At 61.3% G+C, this 21,439-nt stretch overlaps 6 protein-coding genes across 9 annotated transcripts; 3 read left to right on the top strand and 3 right to left on the bottom strand.

Moving 5' to 3' along the window:
• Positions 1-165: 165 nt before the first annotated feature.
• BICDL2 (BICD family like cargo adaptor 2) lies at positions 166-8,090 on the top strand. The gene is made up of 10 exons (XM_019988043.2): positions 166-254; positions 1,592-1,887; positions 4,506-4,721; positions 4,955-5,071; positions 5,181-5,327; positions 6,182-6,379; positions 6,502-6,651; positions 7,106-7,233; positions 7,392-7,512; positions 7,596-8,090. The coding sequence occupies exons 2-10, from the start codon at positions 1,606-1,608 to the stop codon at positions 7,755-7,757; spliced, it is 1,521 nt and encodes a 506-aa protein (XP_019843602.1). The 5' UTR covers positions 166-254; positions 1,592-1,605; the 3' UTR covers positions 7,758-8,090.
• Positions 8,091-8,120: 30 nt separating this feature from the next.
• On the bottom strand, positions 8,121-11,092 carry THOC6 (THO complex subunit 6). Of its 2 annotated transcripts, none has more exons than XM_070779508.1 (13): positions 10,958-11,092; positions 10,130-10,245; positions 9,957-10,021; positions 9,763-9,866; positions 9,596-9,633; positions 9,465-9,513; positions 9,270-9,341; positions 9,088-9,190; positions 8,954-9,003; positions 8,801-8,863; positions 8,591-8,701; positions 8,371-8,505; positions 8,121-8,291 (listed from the first exon to the last, which is right to left on the bottom strand). In XM_070779508.1, the coding sequence occupies exons 2-13, from the start codon at positions 10,243-10,245 to the stop codon at positions 8,211-8,213; spliced, it is 987 nt and encodes a 328-aa protein (XP_070635609.1). In that variant the 5' UTR covers positions 10,958-11,092; the 3' UTR covers positions 8,121-8,210. The 2 variants fall into 2 exon arrangements, with proteins under 2 accessions (XP_070635609.1, XP_019843603.2); XM_019988044.2 differs by having other exon boundaries at positions 10,822-11,041.
• Positions 11,093-11,176: 84 nt separating this feature from the next.
• Positions 11,177-12,573, top strand: HCFC1R1 (host cell factor C1 regulator 1). Of its 3 annotated transcripts, none has more exons than XM_019988047.2 (4): positions 11,177-11,359; positions 11,664-11,720; positions 11,832-11,960; positions 12,201-12,573. In XM_019988047.2, the coding sequence occupies exons 1-4, from the start codon at positions 11,265-11,267 to the stop codon at positions 12,334-12,336; spliced, it is 417 nt and encodes a 138-aa protein (XP_019843606.1). In that variant the 5' UTR covers positions 11,177-11,264; the 3' UTR covers positions 12,337-12,573. The 3 variants fall into 3 exon arrangements, with proteins under 3 accessions (XP_019843606.1, XP_019843607.1, XP_019843605.1); XM_019988046.2 differs by having other exon boundaries at positions 11,203-11,359; positions 11,805-11,960; XM_019988048.2 differs by lacking the exon at positions 11,664-11,720.
• A 227-nt stretch (positions 12,574-12,800) lies between these two features.
• TNFRSF12A (TNF receptor superfamily member 12A) lies at positions 12,801-14,888 on the bottom strand. The gene is made up of 4 exons (XM_070779509.1): positions 14,734-14,888; positions 13,883-13,987; positions 13,509-13,643; positions 12,801-13,423 (listed from the first exon to the last, which is right to left on the bottom strand). The coding sequence occupies exons 1-4, from the start codon at positions 14,825-14,827 to the stop codon at positions 13,368-13,370; spliced, it is 390 nt and encodes a 129-aa protein (XP_070635610.1). The 5' UTR covers positions 14,828-14,888; the 3' UTR covers positions 12,801-13,367.
• Positions 14,889-15,889: 1,001 nt separating this feature from the next.
• CLDN6 (claudin 6) lies at positions 15,890-19,386 on the top strand. The gene is made up of 2 exons (XM_019988042.2): positions 15,890-16,118; positions 18,122-19,386. The coding sequence occupies exon 2, from the start codon at positions 18,148-18,150 to the stop codon at positions 18,811-18,813; it is 666 nt and encodes a 221-aa protein (XP_019843601.1). The 5' UTR covers positions 15,890-16,118; positions 18,122-18,147; the 3' UTR covers positions 18,814-19,386.
• Positions 19,387-19,612: 226 nt separating this feature from the next.
• On the bottom strand, positions 19,613-21,439 carry CLDN9 (claudin 9). Its single transcript, XM_019987275.2, has one exon. It carries the CDS (start codon positions 20,726-20,728, stop codon positions 20,075-20,077), a length of 654 nt encoding a protein of 217 aa, XP_019842834.2. The 5' UTR covers positions 20,729-21,439; the 3' UTR covers positions 19,613-20,074.

Below are 21,439 nucleotides of genomic sequence, written 5' to 3'. Positions count from 1 at the left end.
TCTATGTTCAGCGTAGGGTGTGCACACAGCAGGTGCTCGATTAATGGGCCCTGTCGTTTTCGGCGGCAGCAAAATGGGTCAGTGGCTCTGACCTGGGTGGAGTTGCCTTTCTTTAGGCCCCACCTGGCCATTCCGGCCACCAGGGGGCGCCCCGTGGCTCCGCCCCTCACCTGTGCGGGTGGTGCACCCGGCGCCGCCCCCGGAAGAGGGTATCCGGGGCCGCGGGGACCTCGGAGGCAGCCCGGCGCCGTCGGGTGAGAGCCGAGGGGGCGAGAGGACAGGGGCCATTTCGAGCTTCGGGCGGACCGGGCCGGGCCAAAGGGCACGGGCCGGTGGGGCGGGCAGGGGTGGCCGGGCCGGACTCTGGGGACCGGGAAACCCCGGGAGCGGGCAGGAAGGAAGGCGGGAAGGCTGTGGCTGGGCTTCCGACGCCGAGGGTTGGGGGTCGAGAGGCTGGTGTCCCCGACGCCCGGTGGGGGTGCTAAGAGCTGGTAGCTCAGTGCGGGGAGGGGCGAAGAGGCGGGATGCCCCCGAGTCCCAGAGCGGGCTGGACCCGCAGGGGCCACGTCGGGGAGACCCCCGGTCCGTCCGGGGGCAGTTGAGCTGGGAAGACCGCGGATGCCTGGGTCCTGCGGAGAGGTCTGGGGTTTGGCACCTGCCAAGAGGAGGAAGGGAAAAGTCAGGTGTTTGTGTGTGTGTGTGTGCGCCCGCACTCACAGTGGGTGAGGAAGCCCCAGGCATGTTGGTGGGGGGTAACATGGGGAAAAGGCCAGGGAACCCCGTGGGTCCCCTCCCTCCTGAGCCCCAGAGCCCTTGAATTGCGGCCCCTGGCGGCCCTGGGGGAGCGCCGCCAGGCTCCTTCCCCAGGGCCGGGCGGGAAGTAAACAGAAACCTGGAGTGGCCAGAAGGCAGTGCCCGCGCGGGCACAACCTGTTACCTCCCCGGGTGGCTGGGAACTGGGGGCCTGGGCCAGCGGTCCAGAAGCAGCGGGCTGAGGGTCTGGGGACCTGAGGAAATAGGGGAACAAGGACCAGGGGGCGCTGGAGGCCAGGGAACATGGGCCTGGGCTTCTGGAAGGGGAGGGGGCTGGACTTCTGAGGGGTAAGGGGTTAGGACACCTACGTTCCCAAGGCCCTGGATTCTCGGGAGAAGAGGCTGGATTTATCTCTTGAGTCCTGAGTCCCAAGAACCCGGGTTCGGGGCAGAGTTTCCCAGCTGGTGAACCAAAACAGCTGGGGCCTAGGGAAGAGGAAGCGGGGGTAGAGGGGAGCGGTGCGGTGGCTGGGGTGGGCTGTGGTCCTGGAGCACTGGGACAAGTTCCCGGGGGCAGAAACCATCTACCAGAGGCAGGAGCCCGGGCAGCTCTCTTCCTGCTTCTCCCTGCCTCAGTTTACCCTGGGGACATTAACGGAACTGGGAGAACAAGACACAGATCATTAACCCTTCTTGGCCGGGAAGACTCAGAGGGCCAGTGGCAGGTGAAGAATTTCAAGAGAGCCGCGTCTTGGCCAGCGGGGGGGGCAAACCCCTATGGGTTGCAGAGGAGGAGTCCTGTCGCCACCTCTCCTCACAGCCCTACTTGCCCCTACAGATGCTGCCAGTGCCATGAACTCCCCAGAAGGGCCCAGCTTTCCGGCCGGGCTGCTCTCAGGGGGCGCCTCCCCCAGCGGTGATGAGGGCTTCTTTCCCTTTGTGCTGGAGCGGCGGGACTCATTCCTGGGAGGGGGCCCAGGGCCTGAGGAGCCAGAGGACCTGGCCTTGCAGCTGCAGCAAAAGGAGAAAGACCTGCTGTTGGCAGCAGAGCTTGGCAAGATGCTTCTGGAGCGCAATGAGGAGCTGCAGCGGCAGCTGGACACGCTGAACGCCCAGCGCGCTGAGCGTGAAGAAGTGAGCTGGCAGCAGAGGGCAGGGCTGGGGGGTGGAGGACAGGGGGTAGGGACCAGGTAGGGGGCAGAGGGACGAAAGCAGGGTTGCCTCTGGAACAGCAGTCCAAGGCTGGGACCAGTCTCCCTGGCAGTGTTGCCCAATGATTAAGAACATGGGCTCTGGGACAACCCAGTGGTCCAGCGTTTGGGACTCTGTGTTTCCAATGCAGGGAATGCAGGGATGCAGTTTCCGTCCCTGACTGGAGAACTAAAGGTCCCACAGGCTGCCCACTGCAGAGAAAAGAACACAGGCTCCGAGGGCAAGGCAGGACCCGAGTTCAGATCCCTGCCAGGCTGTGTGACCTTGAGCAAGCCGCTGGCCCTCTCTGAACCTTGGGTCTGGCTCCTCAGCAGTATTGCACAAACCCCAGCCAACAGATCCTAGGCACTCTCTCCCTGTCTGGCTCTGGGCTAAGCACTTTCCACTCATGATCTTGGCCAATTCTCACTCAGCTCTGGGAGATACACATGGTTCCCTCCGCCCATGCTGTGGCCACTCTCACCCTGGGAGTCACATCTGGCCCCCTACACACCCAGGACACCACTGACTCCTGTATCCATGTTGTCGGCCCCACACCCTCCCCACTTGGCCACCTAATGGGCATCTCAACAGAAGTGGCACCGGATTCCGTGGTCCCATCGCCTGCTGCCCGCCCCAGCTTCCCACCGCAGGGCCCCAGCCTGAGCATCTCCGCGACCTCTTTCCTCCCACACTGGCAAGTCCTGTTGATTCTTTTTTGAAACTAGACACCAAGTCTTCTCACTTCTCATCATCTCTCCAAGCTGGCCGCAGTGCCATCATCTCTGCCCCAGACACAGCAGCTGCCTCCTCACTGGTCCCCAGCTTCCACCTTGCCCCTTGAGCTCCTTGTCCACGGGGTAGCCAAAGGGATCTTCAAAAACTGCAAATCAGATCATTTCAGTCTTTGCCCAGAATCTCCCAATGGCTTCCCCTCATTTAGAATGAAACCAAAAGTTCTCACCAGGGCCTAAACGTCCTAAGTGAGCCCCCCGACCTCATCTCAGCCACGTGGCCCCTCCTCTGAGGGGGCCTTTTTTCAGTTCCCTGAGCAACCCACACTTATGGCCTCAGGGCCTTTGCACCTGCTGTTCCTTGGTGTAGCCCTCTTCTTGCCCTACAGGAGTCAACTTAGACACCACTTCCTCCTGAAGGAGCCCCCACCGCATCTCACTCCTCTTCATCACTTCTCAGGGTTTCTTTAGAGCCCTCAATGTGCCCCTCTCCGAAACTGCCTGGTTCAAATGTGTTCATTTGCCTCTGGACTCTAAGCTGTTTCAGGCAGTGAATTTGGTGGTTTCACTTACTGCTGATAGCCAGACCCCAAAATGGGGCAAGCTCAGGAAATATTGGATGGATGAATAGATGGATGGATGGATGGCTAGATGGATGGATGGGACTTGGAGGTGTTAGGGAGCTTGCCTGACCACAAAGCAGAAGCGGAGCTGGGCATTGGCCAGAGCAATAGGGCAACAGGACCCCAGACTGGTGGGCTAATCCTAGAGCTGTGTTGTCCACACCCCCCGCCGCCCCACGGTATTTGGTTAAGGATTTGTCTGTCTGGGTTAGAATCCCTGCTCTAGTAACTCACTGTGTGTCCTTGGGCAAGGCATTTAACCTCTCTGATGCCCAGTTTCTTCATCTGTAAAATGAAGATGTTAAAGATTTTAAAGGCTTCCCTGGTGGCTCAGCAGCAGGACATGTGGATTCAATGCCTGGGTCAGGAAGATCGCCTGGGGAATGAAATGGCAACCAGCTCCAGGATTCTCATTTGGGAAATTCCGTGGACAGAGGAGCTTTGCAGGCTACAGTCTATGGGGTTGCAAGAGTAGGACACGACTTGGTGACTAAACACCAACAAAAGGATTCTAATTCCCGTGGAGTAAAGACAATAATATAGGTGAAGCCCTAGCAGGAGGGCTTGCTAATCGTCACAGCAGCTATGGTAGTGTCACCGTCCTGCATGGAGTCTACAGAGGGGTGAGCGGGCAGACGCTGGCCTCTGACTTGCCCGCCTCCCCAAGCTGGTCCTCTGGGTGTGCCAGGAGCGTCCCCCCACTGGTTATACAGGTTCTGGGGGAGGGCGGGCAGAGGCGTGGGGCCGGGTGCGGCTGCCCAGGGTTAATTAGAGGGAGCTGGCCAGGAGGAGCTAGGGGAGAGGGGTTGAGCAGAGGCGGGATCTCCGGAGCACACAGCTGTGTGAGGCCATGGGCCGGGGCTTCAATTCTGCCAGACTCAGGCGCCATAAACGGCGCCTGCAACCTCGGGCCCAGAAGCCCCGGCGGCAGCCAGAGGTGAGTGGGCACCGGGGAGCCTCGCCCAACTCAGGCCCAGGGTCAGCCCCTCCAGAAACCGCTCTATGGCTCCTCTGCCTCCTCTACTATCCGAGGCTGCGTCTTGCCCCCCTGCCCGCTCCCCCCAGCTCTGTCCTGTCTCTGGCTCTCAGGCCTGCCTCAGACCCCCTGAGACACCGCCCCCCCCAGGTCTCTGCCTGTCGTTCTGTGTCCCCTCCAGTCTCACTGTTCCCTCTCTGTCTCCGCCCCTCTGTCCCGGCTCTACAGCAGCTGCAGCAGGAGAACCATGAACTGCGCCGGGGCCTGGCAGCCCGGGGAGCCGAGTGGGAGGCCAGGGCAGTGGAACTGGAGAGGGACGTGGAGGCCCTTAGGGCCCAGCTCGGGGAGCAGCGTTCTGAGCAGCAGGACAGTGGCCGGGAGCGGGCTCGGGCCCTCAGTGAACTTGGCGAACAGAACCTCCGGCTCAGCCAGCAGCTGGCCCAGGTGGGACGACCCTGACCCCGGGTCCCTCGGCAAGGAGGGGGCGGACACCCGGTCCTGGTGGGGGTGGGTGCGCTGGGCCCAGTCCTGGTGGGGGTGGTTGCGCTGGCCCAGGCTGGATGGCCCTGACCCTGGGTTCCATAGCAAGGAGGGGCGGACGTCTGGGGATGGAAGTGCTGGGCCTGTTGCTGCGTGGGCCAGCTGAGGACTCTGTTGATCCCCAACCCCATCCCCAGGCCTCACAGACTGAGCAGGAGCTTCAGCGGGAACTGGACAGCCTTCAAGGGCAGTGCCAGGCTCAGGCCCTGGCTGGGGCAGAGCTGAGGACGCGGCTGGAGAGTCTGCAGGGGGAGGTGAGTGCCAACTGGGGCCGGGGGTCTGTTAAGCGGGAAAGGCTGGCCTGGGGGCTGTCTGGGCCCAGCCTTGCCCTCCCACTCTTAGCTCTGATGGGCTTTTCCCCAGAATCAGATGCTCCAGAGTCGCCGGCAGGACCTGGAGGCCCAGATTCGAGGTCTGCGTGAGGAGCTGGAGAAGGGACGGGGCAAGCTGCAGGTCACCCATGAGGAGCTGCTGCTGCTGCGGCGGGAGAGGCGAGAGCACGGTCTAGAGGTGGCTGGCAGGGCTGGGGTGGGTGGGCGAGTCAGGCTGGGGACCTGGACCATTGCCTTGGGGCCTCCTGGGAGAAGACCCCAGAGTTGGGTCACCGGGAGCCCTAGCAGCCGGGCCAGAAGGGCAAAGGCATTAGCACAAGGGCAAGTGGGAGCCACAGAGACTGAGTGGGGCTGGTGGTTCTAGGATGCATCAGAGACCAGCAGCTGGAGGCCAGGGATGGGCCCGAGGCGAGAGCTCCCCATCGGAGGTGATGGGGACCTGGACCAGGTCTGGGTGTGAAAACAGAGGAAAGAAAATGGAAGGAGGCAGTATGCCTTGATGTTTGAGATCTTAGAAGGTTGCGCTTGCTTTGAGGTCAGATTACCAGGGTTCTTATCCCAGGGTCCCTCCCTACTATTGTGGGACACCAGCCTCAGTTTCCCCATCTGTGAGATGGGTGCATGATGCATGGCTGCGGGAAGGGTGTGATACGTTCAGCAGGTCGCCTGGCTGAGAAGAGAGGATCAGTCAGGGCCAGGTGACAGCTTTAGTAAGAAGGTGGGCCGGCCCGGTCAGGGACGGGGCGGGGCTTTTCCAGGTGACCGGATGGGGCGGGACTGGAGGGAGGGTGACTGGAGGCTTTGAAGTCTGGGTACTTGTCGGGGCCCTGCTCTATAGGTGAGGCAAGTGGCATGTGCCGAGGGGGACTGCGGGTCCCACGGCCGCCCCGCGCTGTGGGAGCGGGAGCAGACTTCGGCGCTGGGCCGGGCGGACGCCCGGGGATGCCTGACTCCCGCGGCGCGCTGGCGCCCCCTGTCGGCCGGCGGTGGGGGCATCCGGGTGACGCTCACGCTTTCGCTTGTCTGCCGCAGCTGGAACGCGCACGCTCCGAGACTGAGGAGGCGCTGAGCGCGCTGCGGAGGCTGCAGCGGCGCGTCTCGGAGCTGGAGGAGGAATCGCGCCTCCAGGACGCCGACCTCTCGGGAGCCTCGCTGCAGTTAGAGCTCGCCCACAGCCTAGACAGCGACCAGGACCAAAACCAGAACACGGACAGAAGCGGAGGTGCTCTGGTGAGCGAGCTCTCAGCCCACCAGGCTCCACACTCACCATCCCGGAGGGCTGCAGACTCCGCCCCTCCTTTTTTATCCCTAGAAGGTTTGACACTGCCCTGATCTATTTCTTTGGTGGACAGACCACTCTATCCCCGGAGACCCAAGAAGCATCCAGCCAGCAGCGTTCGCCCGAAGAGGAGAGGTTGGAGCCTCCCAGGAAGGGAACATCCCTGAGCCCAGAGGAGATATTGGGAGAAGAGGAGGAGGAAGTGTTCCGGTTACAGGTCGAGGTAGGGGGAGCATAGTATTGGATGCAAAGCTCCTCTCAATGTCAGTTTCTCTTTCCCACCTACACCGCCAAGCCTTTCCCCACGAATCCCTCTCTACTTGAATACTCCTTCATCCCAACAAACTTGCCATCAAGTTTCAACAGCCAGCCTGTATGTCACCTCCTCCAGGAAGACTTCCTGAACTACACTCCCCCTTAAGTCCCATCTCCTCCATGTATCTTTCCTGCAGGCTTAGACCATCCATCTAACCCCGACCCACCCCACCCCGCTAGGCATTCAGAAGATTCATCTCCAGCACAGGATCATTAGCTGTCAGGGTTGTTTGTGGAGCAGGTAGAGATGGGAGGTGGGAGGTACCGGAAGGCAGCGAACTAGAGTCTGGACTTCCTTGAGGAGCAAGCGCTGGGACAACCAAGGGGCCTAACTGCCTCTCTGTATTTTACCCTGGCCGCAGATGGCGATGCAGCAGGCAGAGCTACAGTCCCTGCGGGAGGAACTGCAAAGGCAGAAGGAACTGCGGGTGCAGGACCCCGAGGAGGCCTTAAGCAGCGCCCTCTCGGACCGAGACGAGGCCATGAACAAGTAAGCATCTGCAACCATTCACCACCGCCCGGGGGCCCTCTGACTTCCCTCGTTTCGTATTAGTGGTCTCACTTCCGCCTGGGTCCAGGACCCCCCTATCACCCCTGCACGCTGAAGCCCCAGCGTCCTCGGACCTGCTCTTTGCCCCTCGCCTGCAGGGTCCTGGAACTGTCCCTGGAGCTCAGCCGCGTTTCTCTGGAGCGGGACTCCCTCTCCCGGGAGCTGCTTCGCACCATCCGCCAGAAGGTGGCGCTGACTCAAGAGCTGGAGGCCTGGCAGGTGAGGGGCGGGGCGCATGGGGCCGACAGGGAGGGGCCGGTGGGGGCGGGGCCGGACGCTGACCCCCGCCGGCCCGCCCACAGGACGACATGCAGGTGGTCATCGGCCAGCAACTGCGCTCGCAACGCCAACAAGAGCTGAGTGCGGCCACCTCCGCCCCGCGCCCCGCCCCAACGCGCTTCTCCCTGCGCCTGAGCCCTGGGCCTGCCGGCGGCTTCTTCAGCACCCTCTTCCGAAGGACCTGAGCGCCGGGAACAGGCAGGGCTGGCTTTGCCCTCTTGGCTCACTTTCCTTTTCTGGCCAACGGAGCGATGGGTCCCGATTGTCTGCCAAAGGCAGCTGGTGCCCTCCCCTCCCTTGGAGGCTGGGCAAGGGCTCACTGGGAGCAGGGGCCAGCTTTGGGGGCCAGAGACCCCAGACGGGTGGCAGGGGCACGTGTGGCAGAGCTGTTTATCAAATCTACATAAATCTATCTTTTCTAGGCATTAAGCCCCCTGGCCCTCAGCTGCGGGTCGGGGATGGGGGTGGGTATTTATGTATCAAGATCAGACAGAATAATATATAAATCATTACACCGACTTGGCCTCTGTTCTTGGGAAGAAAGCACATTGAAAAAAAAAGCCACTAATTTTATTTGTATAAAAAAAAGAAGAAAACACTGTGAACCCCTGAGATGGAGGTGGAGACGCTGTTGGAGGTCAGAAGGACAGAGAGAAAGCTCGGTAGCCCAGATTAGTGAAGACGTCCACTCTGCAGCTGTTGCCCGCAGCTGTCAGGACCTAGAAACAACAGGGGAGTGACTGACCTGCCCCAACACCCTGGCCTCCCAGGGTCCCCACCACCCCTGCCCGGACCTACCTTGCACTCAGGGGCTGCTGGTTGCTGGTTGAGGCTGAGGCTTAGCAGTCCCGGGGAGGAGCCAGGCACTTGGGCCTTGAGCTCCCCACTCAGCTGCCACTGGTTGACACAGCGGCCCTGTCCAGCTGATAGAATCTGTGCAAGACAGGGAGAGAGCTCAGAGTTCAGGGCTGGAGGAAGAGCGGGGCAGGGACAGCAGAAACAAGACAGAGGGCCTCACCAGGTCCTGGTAGAAGGTGACGTGCTTCTGTGGCGCCCGCATGGGGAAGACGGTGGTGGGTGTGGAGGATCGGAGGTGCCAGAGGGTGAGTGCTGGGCCTCCTCCGCAGACCTGGGCAGAAAGATGGGGGTCCCCAGTTACTGTGAGCCATGGGCCCTCAGCCAGACAAGGCCCGAGCTGCCACCCCAGCCTGCATGCTGCCTGGCTCACCATCCAGTCCGAGTCAGTTGCCAAACATCCGATCCAGCGCCCATTGTGGGGCCTCGAGCACTCCTGGGAGGGAGGAGAACAGAGCAGAAGATGAAGACATCGGAGATGCCCAGGAAGGAAAAAGGGAGGACAGAGCGTGGGGTGTGCCCTCACCTCGTGCTTGTAGACCTCGATTGTCTGGACCTCCTTGGCTGTGCGCAGGTCTGCGGAGGAAGAACCATAAGAGGCATCCTCCTCGCCCCAGCCTCCCTTACCACCAGTCTTCCCTCCAATGCGACATTCCTTACCCCAAAGCCGCACGGCCCCATCCTCGCCGCCCGACAGCACCTCCGGGCTCCGCTCCCGCAGTGCCAAGCAGTGGATGTAGTCCGTGTGGCCCCGGAGGGCCCACTGCAGGGAGAGGGGCAGTGTCAGGACAAGACCCAGGAGGAACACCGTTGCCCCTGCTCCCCCGGCCCTGCTCTCTCACCATGAAGGTCCCTGTCTCAAGGTCCATCGCATGCAGCTGACAGTCTCCCCCCGCCAGGATGAGCAAATTCTCCTGCAGAGGAAGGCGGGATGGAGTCAGAAGTCAGGGTCAAGTCAGGCCAGGGAGAGGGGAAGGATCAAAATCTGGGCCAAAAACAGGACAGGGAAGAGCCCCGAATTTACGAAGGACTCAAACCTTGGGCACGAGAAGCAGAGCATTGATCTCAGGTACTTCCAGGCTGGTCCTGAGGGAAGGAAAGCAGAGTCAACTCTGGTGAGGTGGCACCTTCACCCCCAGGTGCCCTCTGCTCACAGGGCCTGGCTCACCTGTATGGGGGCTGACGACGCCACAGCTCCTTACAGCCCTTCATGGAGAGAAATGCTTGTTGTATAATCGCTGAATCATATGACTCTCTGTGACCCCATGCACTGGGTGGCCTCAAAGGCTCTCTCTGTGTCTGGGTACCTCGCCCTTCCCCCAGCTCCACACTCACCTTCTTAAGGATCTCCGCCCAAAGCCAGGCCTTCACCTCCCCATCCCCAGCACTCAGCAGATGTCGATCGGTGGAGACCATGCTGTAGACGGGCCCGTCATGGGCTAAAAGGAAGCACAGAAGCTGAGTGACCTCGTCCTGCTCCTGTCATCCACCCTGGGGTCCCCCAAGCCAGACTCAATGCCTGCACCCACCTTGGAAGGTCACCATGGGCTTCTTACTTTCCTCTTTGGCCTCGGAGCTCAAAGCAGCAGACAAGCTGAAGGGAAAGGGGAGAGGGGCCTGAGTGTCAGAAGAAGGGGGCATTAGCCCCCCAGAGGGCCAACTGCCAGAGCTCATGGACAGTGGGGAGCAGGGGCAAGGGTACCTAAAGATAGCTATCTGTCCATAATTGTTGCCAGCTGCCAGGAACTTCCCACAGGGTGAGACGCTCTGGGAGAATATGGTCATGTGCAGCCGCTGCAGGGCCTGAAACACTTCCATCTGTGGAGAGAGGCTGGATGAAGGCAGGCTGGGGCATCCGAGACCTCTGATCCACATACTCCTTCCTGCTTCCCCTGCGCAGTCAGGCCTCCCACCACCCAGTTCTCCTTTGAGACAGCCCACCAAGTGGGCCTTGCCCATATAAGTCCCAGGGGCGGCTCCAGGGAGGTGAGGAAGGGGAGAGCTGAGGCATGATGCCTAGTGGAAATCTGAGCAAAGACTCAGCCTCTCCTCCCGGTTTCCTTAACTGTCAAATAGAGCTCATGGGAGATTTTGTCATGATTGGATGAGCTACTGTACATAGCGTCGCAGTTTCTGTCTTCGCTCAGAAACTGCTTAAAAAACTACTCTATTACTCCAATACAGAAAAACGTACTGACCCCTGATCCGCATCCTGTGACTTTCACGTTAGGCCCCTGAGGTATTTCTGGGTTATCCTCCCTCCCCCGGGTCAGAATCCGATCCCACCAACAGCCCACGCAAAACAGGGCTCAGGGCACGACTCCCTGCCGTGCCCCTTCGGAGCCGGGCGTGAACTACAAATCCCAGAAGGCACTGCGCATCGCCCCCCCTCACCTGACCCAGAGGCACCGCTTGCTGCGCCGCTCGCTCCATCAAGAGAACTAAAAGTCCCAGAGTGCTCCGCCCGCAACGCAGCCTCACGAGTCCGGAAGTACCAGTGGGCGCCTCCCCTTCGCGGTTCCTCACCTACCCGATACTGTTGGCCGGCCGGCGTGAAGACGGCCACCGCGTAACCCAAGTCCCAGGAGCAGAGGTGACCACCGAGAAGACACCCCAACACCAAGTGGCGCCCACCGCGACCCCGCTACGTCGGGTCCCCTCCCCCACCCCGCTGAGCAGACCCGCCTTCCAGCTGCGTGCGGTTCTTCTTCCGCGCCTGCGCGGAACCTGGCCGCGCGCGCGCCTAAAGCCACGCCCCACGCGCTGGGTCACGCCCTCAAAGGCTCCGCCCCTGCCGCCTGGATCCCACCCCTCTGTCCGCAGGACCCCGAACCCCAATGATCCTGCAGCAACCCCTGGAGCGAGGCCCCCAGGGTCGGGCCCAGCGCGACCCGCGGGCCGCCTCGGGGGCTTCTGGAGGCCTGGACGCGAGGTGTGTGTGGGTGTGGGGGGCCCTGGGTGGGCCCGGCCCAGGGTCCCAGGAGTTTTGGCTGGGGCCTCGAGCAGGTCTGCAGGATGACACGCGGTGGGGCTAATTGGCAGGGCTTGGGCATAAGCTGAGACAAGGTTGGAGACCTCCGAGGCAGGCTCCTGGATGGTCTGGGAGAGAGGGTGACTTAGACGTCAGCGACAGGCATGGGCCGGGGGGCTGCTGGCTGACGCTGCAGGCTCAGGCGGGCAGATCCTGGGGATGGCGCCAAGAGGGTGGGGTGCTCCTAGCTCTCTTTTCTTCCCAGCTCCCCTCTCCGAGGAGCTGTGCCCATGAGCACCAAGCGGCGCCTGGAGGAGGAGCAGTGAGTTTGGGGGCAGGGAGGGACTCCCATCAAGTCCTCCGTCATCTCAGGTCCCCATCAGGCTACCTCTCCTCTGAATCCCAGCCTTCCTGCCTCCCCGTCTCTCCCCAGGGAGCCCCTGCGCAAGCAGTTCCTGTCCGAGGAGAACATGGCCACCCACTTCTCTCGACTCAGCCTGCACAATGACCACCCTTACTGCAGCCCCCCCAGAGCATTCCCCCCAGCTCTGCCCCCACTCAGGTAGGCACCATCCACAGTCCGCCAGCTGGGCCTTCCAGGGGATCATACCCAGTCCTAGGAGCCCATTTCCAGGCTCTGCCTCACACTGCTATTTTTAGCTTCTCGCCAACCTCTGTTGTTTCCCTACTTGGCTCCTTGGAAGGTGCCAGCAGTCCAGGAGCCCCTGGGGACCTGGACCAGGTGGGGCGTGGCTCTGCCAGGCCAGCCTCTGCCCCTGTGCCCTGTTATTTCCTCTTCCAGAAGCCCTTGCTCTGAGCTGCTTCTCTGGCGCTACCCTGGGAACCTGATCCCTGAGGCTCTCCGGCTGCTGAGGCTGGGGGACACTCCCACCCCCCACTACCCTGCATCCCCAGCTGGGGACATGATGGAGCTCTGAGATCTGGGGAGCAGTGCCCCTGGCCCCCCCACTTCTTCCCCTGAACAAGGGAGAGCAGCACTCCCATGAAGGGACCAGCTGCCCTGCTTTTCCTCCAGACCAGGCCTCTGGGCACAGGACCTCCCCTCAACAGAGGACACAGAGCCCTGAGGTGGAAGGGGCAGGAACATGGGAAAGGAGGCCATCCCTTCCCCGCTGAGAATTGAATAAAGATTGCTGAGTGAATGAAAGCTTCAATCTGGAACCCAGGCTCTTTGGGGAAGGGAGGGCAGGGAGGGGTGCTGAATGCCGGATTTCTCCTCAAGCACTTCCCTGGAAAACGGTCGCGGCCGGCCAGGTCCTGGCAGGCTGGGCTCAGGCATTGAGAATGGGTGAGTCAGAGCCTCGCCCCCACCCCCGCGGTGACTCACTCCTCCCCTCCAGCTCTGGGAAGTCAGGCTGGGATCATGCCACTCTCCAAACCATTTAAAGTTAAAGATTCTTTTATTAATAAATTCTCTCCCCCTCCACATTTTCTCCCCAAATAAATATCTTCCCCTGTGTTAGGGGGTCCGAGGGGGGCAGTGTCTTAGGGCCAGCCCCATTAGAGGGCCAGCCCTCTAGTGTTAGGAACAGGTCCCTAACCCCCCAGGCTGAGATCCCAAGTGGTGGAATTTCAGTACATCTGAGTGGGTGGGACCTGGTGTTGTGTCGGTCCCTCAGGTCAGCCTGGCCCCCAGGCCATGGTGGGGGTGGGGGTGGGGACCCTTGTGCAAATGCTGCGGTTCCTTAGCGTCAGCTGTCTGGCATGAGCCAGCCAGGGTCTCCTTTTCTATTCTGGAGCCAGAGACAGGGCAGTCAGACACCTTGGAAGGCCCTTCGGAAGCTTGGGCCCAGACCTTAGAGAAGTGATTCACTGTCCCCCATCCCTCCACACCCCTGTGGTTGGAGCAGCCTGGCTCTGGCTGTGTCTGGGAGGCTGGGGCTGGCTCCAGAATGAATGAATGAATGATGAGCGGGCACAGCCTCCTGCTGGCAGGGGGCGCGCCCTGTCACTGGATCAGGGCCACGCCAGGACAGCTCTCCCCACCGGTCTCCTCGATGGGGGCTGCAAAATAAGAAGAGGGGTGTCAGGAGTGGGGAAGATGTTGAGAAATGATGGGGGGCCAGTGGACGGGTGGGGACATACTTACTGGTAAACTTCTCTCTCCTGCGGCACCGTCTCCAGACCAGGAAGCCAGAAAGCAGCCCCAGCACGAGGGCCAGGCCCAGGGCGCCCCCCAGGATGGGCCACAGCAACCTGAAGGGGGCTGGAGGGGCCGCAGTGCCTGGGGGCGGGACTTCAAGTCAGACCTCGCTCCTCTCAGGCCAGCCCCACCCCCTAGATCGGAACCTCCAGGCTTCCCTCCCCCAGGTCCCTACCCCGGCGAGAGTCCCTTCCTCACTCCAGCCTCCACCCCCCACCCCGATTAATTTCCCAGATCTCAAGTCCCTTGCTCCCCCGCTCCACCCCGCAAGCCTCTCCCCTAGCTTGGGGTCTGCTTGCCCCGGCCCCGCCCCCACTCACAGCCCAGGCAGAAGTCGCTGTGCGGTCTCGCCCGGCACGAGGCACAGTCCATGCACTTGTCTAGGTCCGCGCTCCAGGAGGTGCCGCGAGAGCAGGGGGTGGTGCCTGGGGAGGGGGCCGCGGGTCAGAGGCTGGGGGCGGGGCGCGGCTATTTTGGGGGCTGAGGTCAGGGTCGGCCCGGCTCGAATAACGTGAGTCACCGTCGCCCTCCGCATTCCTCACAGGTGACCGCACGGCCCGACCGGGACACGGCAGCGCAGGGGAGCAGGGGGCATAGTGCGGAACGCTTTGTGGAGGGGGGGCAGTCAGGTCCCCATAACCGGCCCCCCCACCCCGCTGCAGGCGGGTGACTCATTCCCGGGCACTGGGCCCGACCCCGGTCCCTCCCCCCGCATAGCTGGGCACTGAAGTCACCGGATAGAAGGGGGCACCCCACATGGTATAGGGGGCACGGAGGTCTGTGTCCCTCAACAGCCCCCCACTCTTCGGTTAAGGCGGGGTGGGCAGACCTGGTATTGATCAGGTTGGGGGCGTGCCGCCTTACCAGACGAGACATCCCTCTCTCAAACTTTCTCCACTTCCGAGTTCAGACTCTCAGGACAGAAACACCCCGCCCCCCACGTCGGACAGGCGGGAAACTGAGGCCCGGACTACGGAAGAAGCTGGGAGAGGGATGGGACCTCTCCTGATCAGGGGATGCCGTGTCTGAGGACTGTCTGATCCCGGATCCCCGTGTCCGCCTGGTCCCCCAGTTCTGACCCGCCTCTAGGCTCCTGGTGCCGGCTCCCGGATCCCGGCCCGGGGACTCCCCCCGCTCCCACGCCCTCCCGCCCGGCCGTGAACCGGCATACCTGGCACTCGCTCCCCGGCCGCGGCGCGCAGCAGCGCCAGCCCGAGCCCCAGCACGAGGAGCCGCAGCAGCGGGCGTAGCGGGCAGGGAGCCATGGTGCTCGTCTGGCAGCCGCTGCCGTCTGCGCTCGCCACCCGTGGACCCGGGCACACAGCGGCGGCCCCGCCCCCGCCCCCGCCTTCCGGGGCGGACCCCTCGTCTTGGCCCGGCCCCCACGATCCGCCCCTAGACGGCCCATCCCGCCCTGCCCCGCCCGCTAAGTTTAGGCATTCCCTCAACAAACGCCTCCTCTGCGCCGGAGCGGCCAGAATGCCAAAGAGAGGCAGATGTGGCCTTGCCTTCTCGGTGGCTGAAGCCCGGGAGGTGTGTGTTGGGCGAGGGAGCGGGTCTGACACGAAACAACCCATCTCAGAAATAACTGCAGCTTTCTTAAGGGCCCCGAGGGTATAATAATATAACAAAAATAATACTACTGTGTCGTTTCATTTCTACCTTGGGACATTTGTTGATGTTTGTTGTTCAGTTGCTCAGTGGTGTCCGACTGTTTGCGACGCCATGGACTGCAGCACGCCAGACCTTCCTGTCCTTCACTCTCTCCCTGAGTTTGCTCAAACTCATGTCCATCGAGTCGGTGATGCCATCCAACCATCTCATCCTCTGTCGTCCCCTTCTCCTCCTGCCTTCAATCTTTCCCAGCATCAGGGTCTTTTCCAATGAGTCCGCTCTTCACATCAGGGCTTCCCTGATAGCCTGCAATGCAGGAGACCCCGGTGCGATTCCTGGGTTGGGAAAGTCCCCTGAAGAAGTGATAGCTACCCACTCCAGTATTCTTGGGCTTCCCTTGTGGCTCAGCTGGTAAGGAATCCAGCCCCAGTGGGGGTAGACCATGGACTGTATAGCCCGTGGACTCGCAAAGAGTCAGCCGCGACTTTCACTTCACTTCACTTCACTCTTCGCATTCGGTGGCCAAAATATTGGAGCTTCAGCTTCAGCATCAGTCCTTCCAATGAATATTCAGGATTGGTTTCTTTTAGGATTGACTGGTAAAATGCTGTCTCCCTTTTTCGGAGTGAAATGAGGCTCGGGAAGGTTAGGTGAGTTCCGGAGTCCAGACCCGAGCTCTGTTCGGCCCCGCACCGCGCGCCTTCCCAGCGGGCAGAACTGCAGCCGGCTGCTACCAGGGGCCCGGGCCAGAGGTGTGCAAGCAGAGGCTGCAGGCTCGAGCGCCCCTTACTGACCAGGTTGGGATTCGCCGCAAGTCGGACAAGGGTCTCTGCCCCTCCCCAGGGCGGTGGGCCGGTGACGTCACTGCCTCTTTAAAGACCCCCGCCTCCGCCCCCATCTCCACATTCTGCCGGCTACTCAGAGTCTTTGTGGACTCCTCAGGTGAGACTGGGCAGGTGCGCCTGTCGTGGGGGAAGGGGTAGACACCGGGGATTGCGGGGCGCATGGGTCGTGGCAGAGTTGGGTTGCGGTGCATGAGACGAACCTGAGCTGATTTGACCGCGAGCCCCTGGGGGCGGGGGGACGCCTGCACCCGAACCGGGGCCCTGAAGGGGTCCTTCGGCGGAAGGGTTAAGTGCCCCTCCCCCTGCCCAGGACAAAGGCACCGAAACCCGGGAGCCCCTCCCCCACCTGTGCTGCTCTCTAGGGCCGAGCCCTTCTCCCCCTCACCTGTACGAGCGGACCCCGCGGCGAGCGCCGCCCTTAGGCGCCTCCAGGGTGCGCGGCTTCCACGGCGGGGGGCTGAGGACACCCTCCTTCGGGCCAGACTCAGGGGAAATAGGGATCGAGAGCTGGAGGGGACGCCCTCGGATGAGCCGAGGCCATAGCGCGTGGAAAGGGAAGGGGCCGAGAGCAGGGGCGCGCTTGTAAGGCTGAGGTGCCGGGTGCCTAGGCTAGCGTGGCCCCCACCCTAACCCGGGAGGAGAGGCCTGGAGGGCTGACCCTGGGGTTGGGATTGGCGCTGTAGGGCCCGCCCCGTCCGGTCTCCCCTGAGGTCATGAGTTCTCCAGGGTTATGGGCGCGGTGCAAAGGAATGGAGAGTCTGCCCTCTGGCCACCCGCTGGGGCTGGTGCTAAGTTTAGGTCCCAACCGTGCGCGGGAACTTTGTGCAATGGAGGATCATAGGGGGACCCTGAAAGGAACTGATCGCCCCCTAAACGACCTCCGAGACAAATGAGGATGTGAGGGGGCCAGAGTTGCCCCAGAGGAGCTGGTTCACTGGACAGACTCCAAAGGTGGAGTTTCCCCCAATTTAGGGGAAATTGGGCCCTAAGAGGATGGCATTTGGGGCAAGAATACACAAGAAAATGTCACCAACCTTGGGAGTCTGTTGTGTAGGCAGGGCAGAGGGCAGGACTCCAGGGGGCAGCTGGGGACCTTGGGAAAGGAAGTACTTTGGGTGGGAAGGGCTGGTGTTATTGTTTTGTTGTGTTTCTTCTCCACCTCTCCTGCCCCATCCAGGTTTTGAATGGGTGGAGCTGGTTTGAACCAGGCAGTGGTGAGCAAGGCCAGGACTGTCTGGCCACCGTCCACACTATATCTTAAAATCAAACTAGCAGCCACCTGTTTTGGGGCATGGATCCAAGCTGGGGTGAAGGGTTTGGACACTTACGTTGGATGCTAAGAGGAAACTTGGATCTGTTCTTGGTGTTAAAACTAAGTTTTAAGCCTGGAATTCATGGCTAGAGCCAACCCACCACCCATTTGCCCTGTGGAAACTACTGAAAAATTGCATCCTGTTGTTTCATCCCTTTTATCCCTTTGTACCCAAAGGGCCATGGCTAGCTAACCTTTACATGTGTGTGTGTATGTTAGTAGTTCAGTCATGTCTTTGCAACCCTGCAGACTGTAGCTCACCAGGCTCCTCTGTCCATGGAATTCTCCAGACAAGAATCCTGGAATGGGTTGCCATTTCCTTCTCCAGGGGATCTTCCCAACCTAGGGATCAAACCCAGATCTCCTGCATTGCAGGTGGATTCTTTACTGTTTGAGCCACAATGGAACCCCAGCATTTGCTTGAAAAGAAAGTGAAAGTGAAGTCGCTCAGTTGTGTCCGACTCTTTGCCTGTCCGACCCTTTGCGACCCCATGGACTGTAGCCTATCAGGCTCCTCTGTCCATGGGATTCTCCAGGCAAGAATACTGGAGTGGGCTGCCATTTCCTAGGGAGAAAAATTAATGCTGAAGCATTAAATGCTCATTTGCCCTTGAGAAAATAAGGCTTGGAGCGTGCCTTGCCCATGTACAGGGTTCATACTGACTTCCAGGGTTCATACTCTTGGTGTCCTGTGTGGTGGCTATGGCATGTGGCAAGGGACCTAGTGTTCATTGAGAATGAGGGGCTGAGCCAGCTGGTCTTACCCTTACTCTACTTTTGTCCCCCAGCGCAGCGTCTCAGCCCCAGCCTCGCCATGGCTTCCGCTGGTCTGCAAATCCTGGGGATCGTCCTGACTCTGTTTGGCTGGGTGAATGCCCTGGTGTCCTGCACCCTGCCCCTGTGGAAGGTGACCGCCTTCATCGGCAACAGCATCGTGGTGGCCCAGGTGGTGTGGGAGGGGCTGTGGATGTCCTGCGTGGTGCAGAGCACGGGCCAGATGCAGTGCAAGGTGTACGACTCGCTGCTGGCGCTGCCGCAGGACCTGCAGGCCGCCCGGGCCCTCTGCGTCATCACTCTCCTCGTGGCCCTGCTTGGCCTGCTGGTCTACCTTGCTGGAGCCAAGTGCACCACCTGCGTGGAGGACAAGGACTCCAAGGCCCGCCTGGTGCTCACCTCTGGGATCATCTTTGTCATCTCGGGGGTCCTGACCCTGATCCCTGTGTGCTGGACCGCCCACACCATCATCCAGGACTTCTACAACCCTCTGGTGGTCGAGGCCCAAAAGCGGGAGCTGGGAGCTTCCCTCTACCTGGGCTGGGCGGCTTCCGGCCTTTTGTTGCTGGGTGGGGGGCTACTGTGCTGCACCTGCCCCTCTGGGGGCTCCCGGAGCTCCAGCCATTATATGGCCCGATACTCAGTATCAGCCCCACATACCGCCTCTCGGGGTCCCTCCGAATACCCCACTAAGAATTACGTCTAATTTGGGTAGGGGAGTGGGGGCTCCTTTGACAGTGGAGTCTAACCCACTGCACTGGAGTCATGGAGATGGTGATCCATAACAGCTTTGGGATTGTTTTGGCTTCTTATTGGGGGTGGGGGGCAGTGGTTAATCCACTTGATAACCTACCTGGGGTCTGCTACTGGTGTTCCTCACTTTGGAAGATGGAGCCAAAAAGGTGATGCTTCAGTTTCTGGATTGTTCTCCACCCTGGACAACCCTCTCTTAGAGACCAACCTGGAACTGTGGTCCCCATGTGAAGGATACCACGCTGTGCCCTGCTGGTGCTGGGGCCAGGGCCTCCATAGGACAAGCCTTTCCTTGCTGGTCAAGCCTCTGGAACCCCCAGGGGCTCTCGAGCCTTATGTAGCCTCCAGAAGAGCAGGTGATAAGTTACCAAAGACCCGCCAGTCTCCAAGTCTTCTGACCTCTGGCTCCTGCATCCTGAGTCATGTTCCCCTTGTGCTGACCCCTGACCCTCCTACTCCAGCCCCTGTGCACTTCCCATATCCTGCCCACACTCACCAGTTGTTACTAAATAAAGCATGTTTTGTTTGATTACTTACCTTTGGTGTTGCTGGGGAGGTTGCTGAATGCCAGACTGGCAGGAGAAGGTGGGCATGACTGTCACACCTCCCGTGTTCCGTCCCCTGCCCCGTGACTCGCATGGCCTGAGTGAGGTCACTGCCTGGGCATGACCTGGAGCAGGCCTTGCCTGACAAACCCACGGGAGGCCATCAGGTCTTCCCAGCCCAACCACAAATACTCTGTTTATTCTGAGTTACAAATGCTCTGTTTATTCCCTACTTGAAGGTGGGGTGAGGGGGGAAGGTGATGGGCAGGGTCTCTGGGCCTAGAGGAGAGCAGCTGCTCTGGATCCCGGTAGTGGCCAGGCAGAGAGGGCCAACTCCAGGCCAGAGAAGGCATAAGGAGCTACTGCTATTTGGGTGAAGCCCAGGTTCTGGGAGCAAGGGAGGACTCGGGAAGAGGAGGACCAGCCTGAATCCAGGACAGAAGAAGAAAGAAGCAGGAGCACTGGCCAGGCTGCAGGTGGGGCCTCCACGGAGGAGGGTCTAGGCTCACTCGGGCCGGGTGCTGAGACTAGCTCTGCAGCCAGGCCTGCTCCTGCCTCTGGAAAGTGGGTTCCACCTGGCAGAGGGGTGAGAGTGGAAGGCAAGGTTGAGAGCGGGGCAGCCAGCACAAGGTCAAGGTTTCCAGCAGCAGGCTTCCTGGGACATTTGCCTCACACGTAGTCCCTCTTGTCCAGCCCAGATGCCCCCGAGCGGGAGGGGATAGAGTAGCCCAGCCTCTGTCCCTGGGGCCGCTCGATCTGAGGCGGGGGGCACGTGCAACACAGTAGCCCCCCTCCCAGCAGAAGAAGGGCGGACGCGGCCCAGCCCAGGTAGAGGGAGGCTCCCAGCTCCCGCTTGAGGGCCTCGGCCACCATGGGGTTGTAGAAGTCCTGGATGATGGCGTGGGCCGTCCAGCACACGGGGATGAGCACCAGGATGCCCGCAAGGAGGAGGAGGACTCCCGCGGTGAGCACGATGCGGGCCTTGGCTCCTTCGTCCTCCACGCAGGTGGTGCACTGGGCGCCCGTGATGGCCACCAGCACTCCGAGCAGGGCCAGCAGGAGGGCGATGACGCAGAGGGCCCGGGCGGCCTGCAGGTCCTGCGGCAGCGCCAGCAGCGAGTCGTACACCTTGCACTGCATCTGGCCCGTGCTCTGCACCACGCAGGACATCCACAGCCCCTCCCACACCACCTGGGCCACCACGATGCTATTGCCGATGAAGGCGGTCACCTTCCACAGGGGCAGGGCGCAGGACACCAGGGTCCCCAGCCAGCCCAGCACAGCCAGGGTCATACCCAGGAGTTCAAGGCCAGTGGAAGCCATCTGTCCCCTCCCTCAGTCAGGTCTTCCCCACTCTAAGCAGCCCGGTTGATCAGAGGAGTGGGTCTGATGCTCCACGCCTGTGGGAACGCAGGTGGGGGGTCTCTGTGTCCAGCAAGGGCGCGTCAGCGTCCTCTGACCCACACAGCACTCACCACATCCGAGAGCCTCTTGCAGGCACCTCCTTGCTCTGTGCCCTTCACAGATGTGTCTCTGAACCCCCAGCAACAAATCCACCCTCAGTCTCGCTCAGCTGAGTGGCTGCCGTTCCCAAGCGGGTTCCGTTGCCCCTCAGGTGCCCTGCAGTCGGTCCCGCCGCCGCCGTCTGACCGTCTGACCAGCTTGCACAGACTCTCCCGCCGACCCACCTGCCGGCAGAGGAGAGCCAAGCCGAGCCACGTCCCTTGACGGGGCTTGGCGCAGGTTCTGGGCCTGAGCAGCTCACTCGGCGGTGCCACCTGAGGACTCCTGGCTGCCGAAGAGGGGTTTTAAGGCCGAGGAGGGGGAGGAGCCGGAGTGATGGGAGGAGGCAGGGCTGGGGGTGGGGGGGCTCAGAGTCGCAGGGGGATTGGTGACCAGGAACGAACCGGGGAGGAAAGAACCTCCATGCCTGTGGGGACGCAGGGACAAAGGAATGAGGAGGAGACAGGACTGGCCCTGACTCAGGCTGAAAGTGGGAGGACCCCTTGGGCACCATGCTGAGCCTCCTGAAAC

The sequence above is a fragment of the Bos indicus genome, chromosome 25 (assembly GCF_029378745.1).
Source record: "Bos indicus isolate NIAB-ARS_2022 breed Sahiwal x Tharparkar chromosome 25, NIAB-ARS_B.indTharparkar_mat_pri_1.0, whole genome shotgun sequence".
NCBI lineage: Eukaryota > Metazoa > Chordata > Mammalia > Artiodactyla > Bovidae > Bos > Bos indicus.
This window is presented reverse-complemented; position numbering and strand designations above follow the sequence as displayed.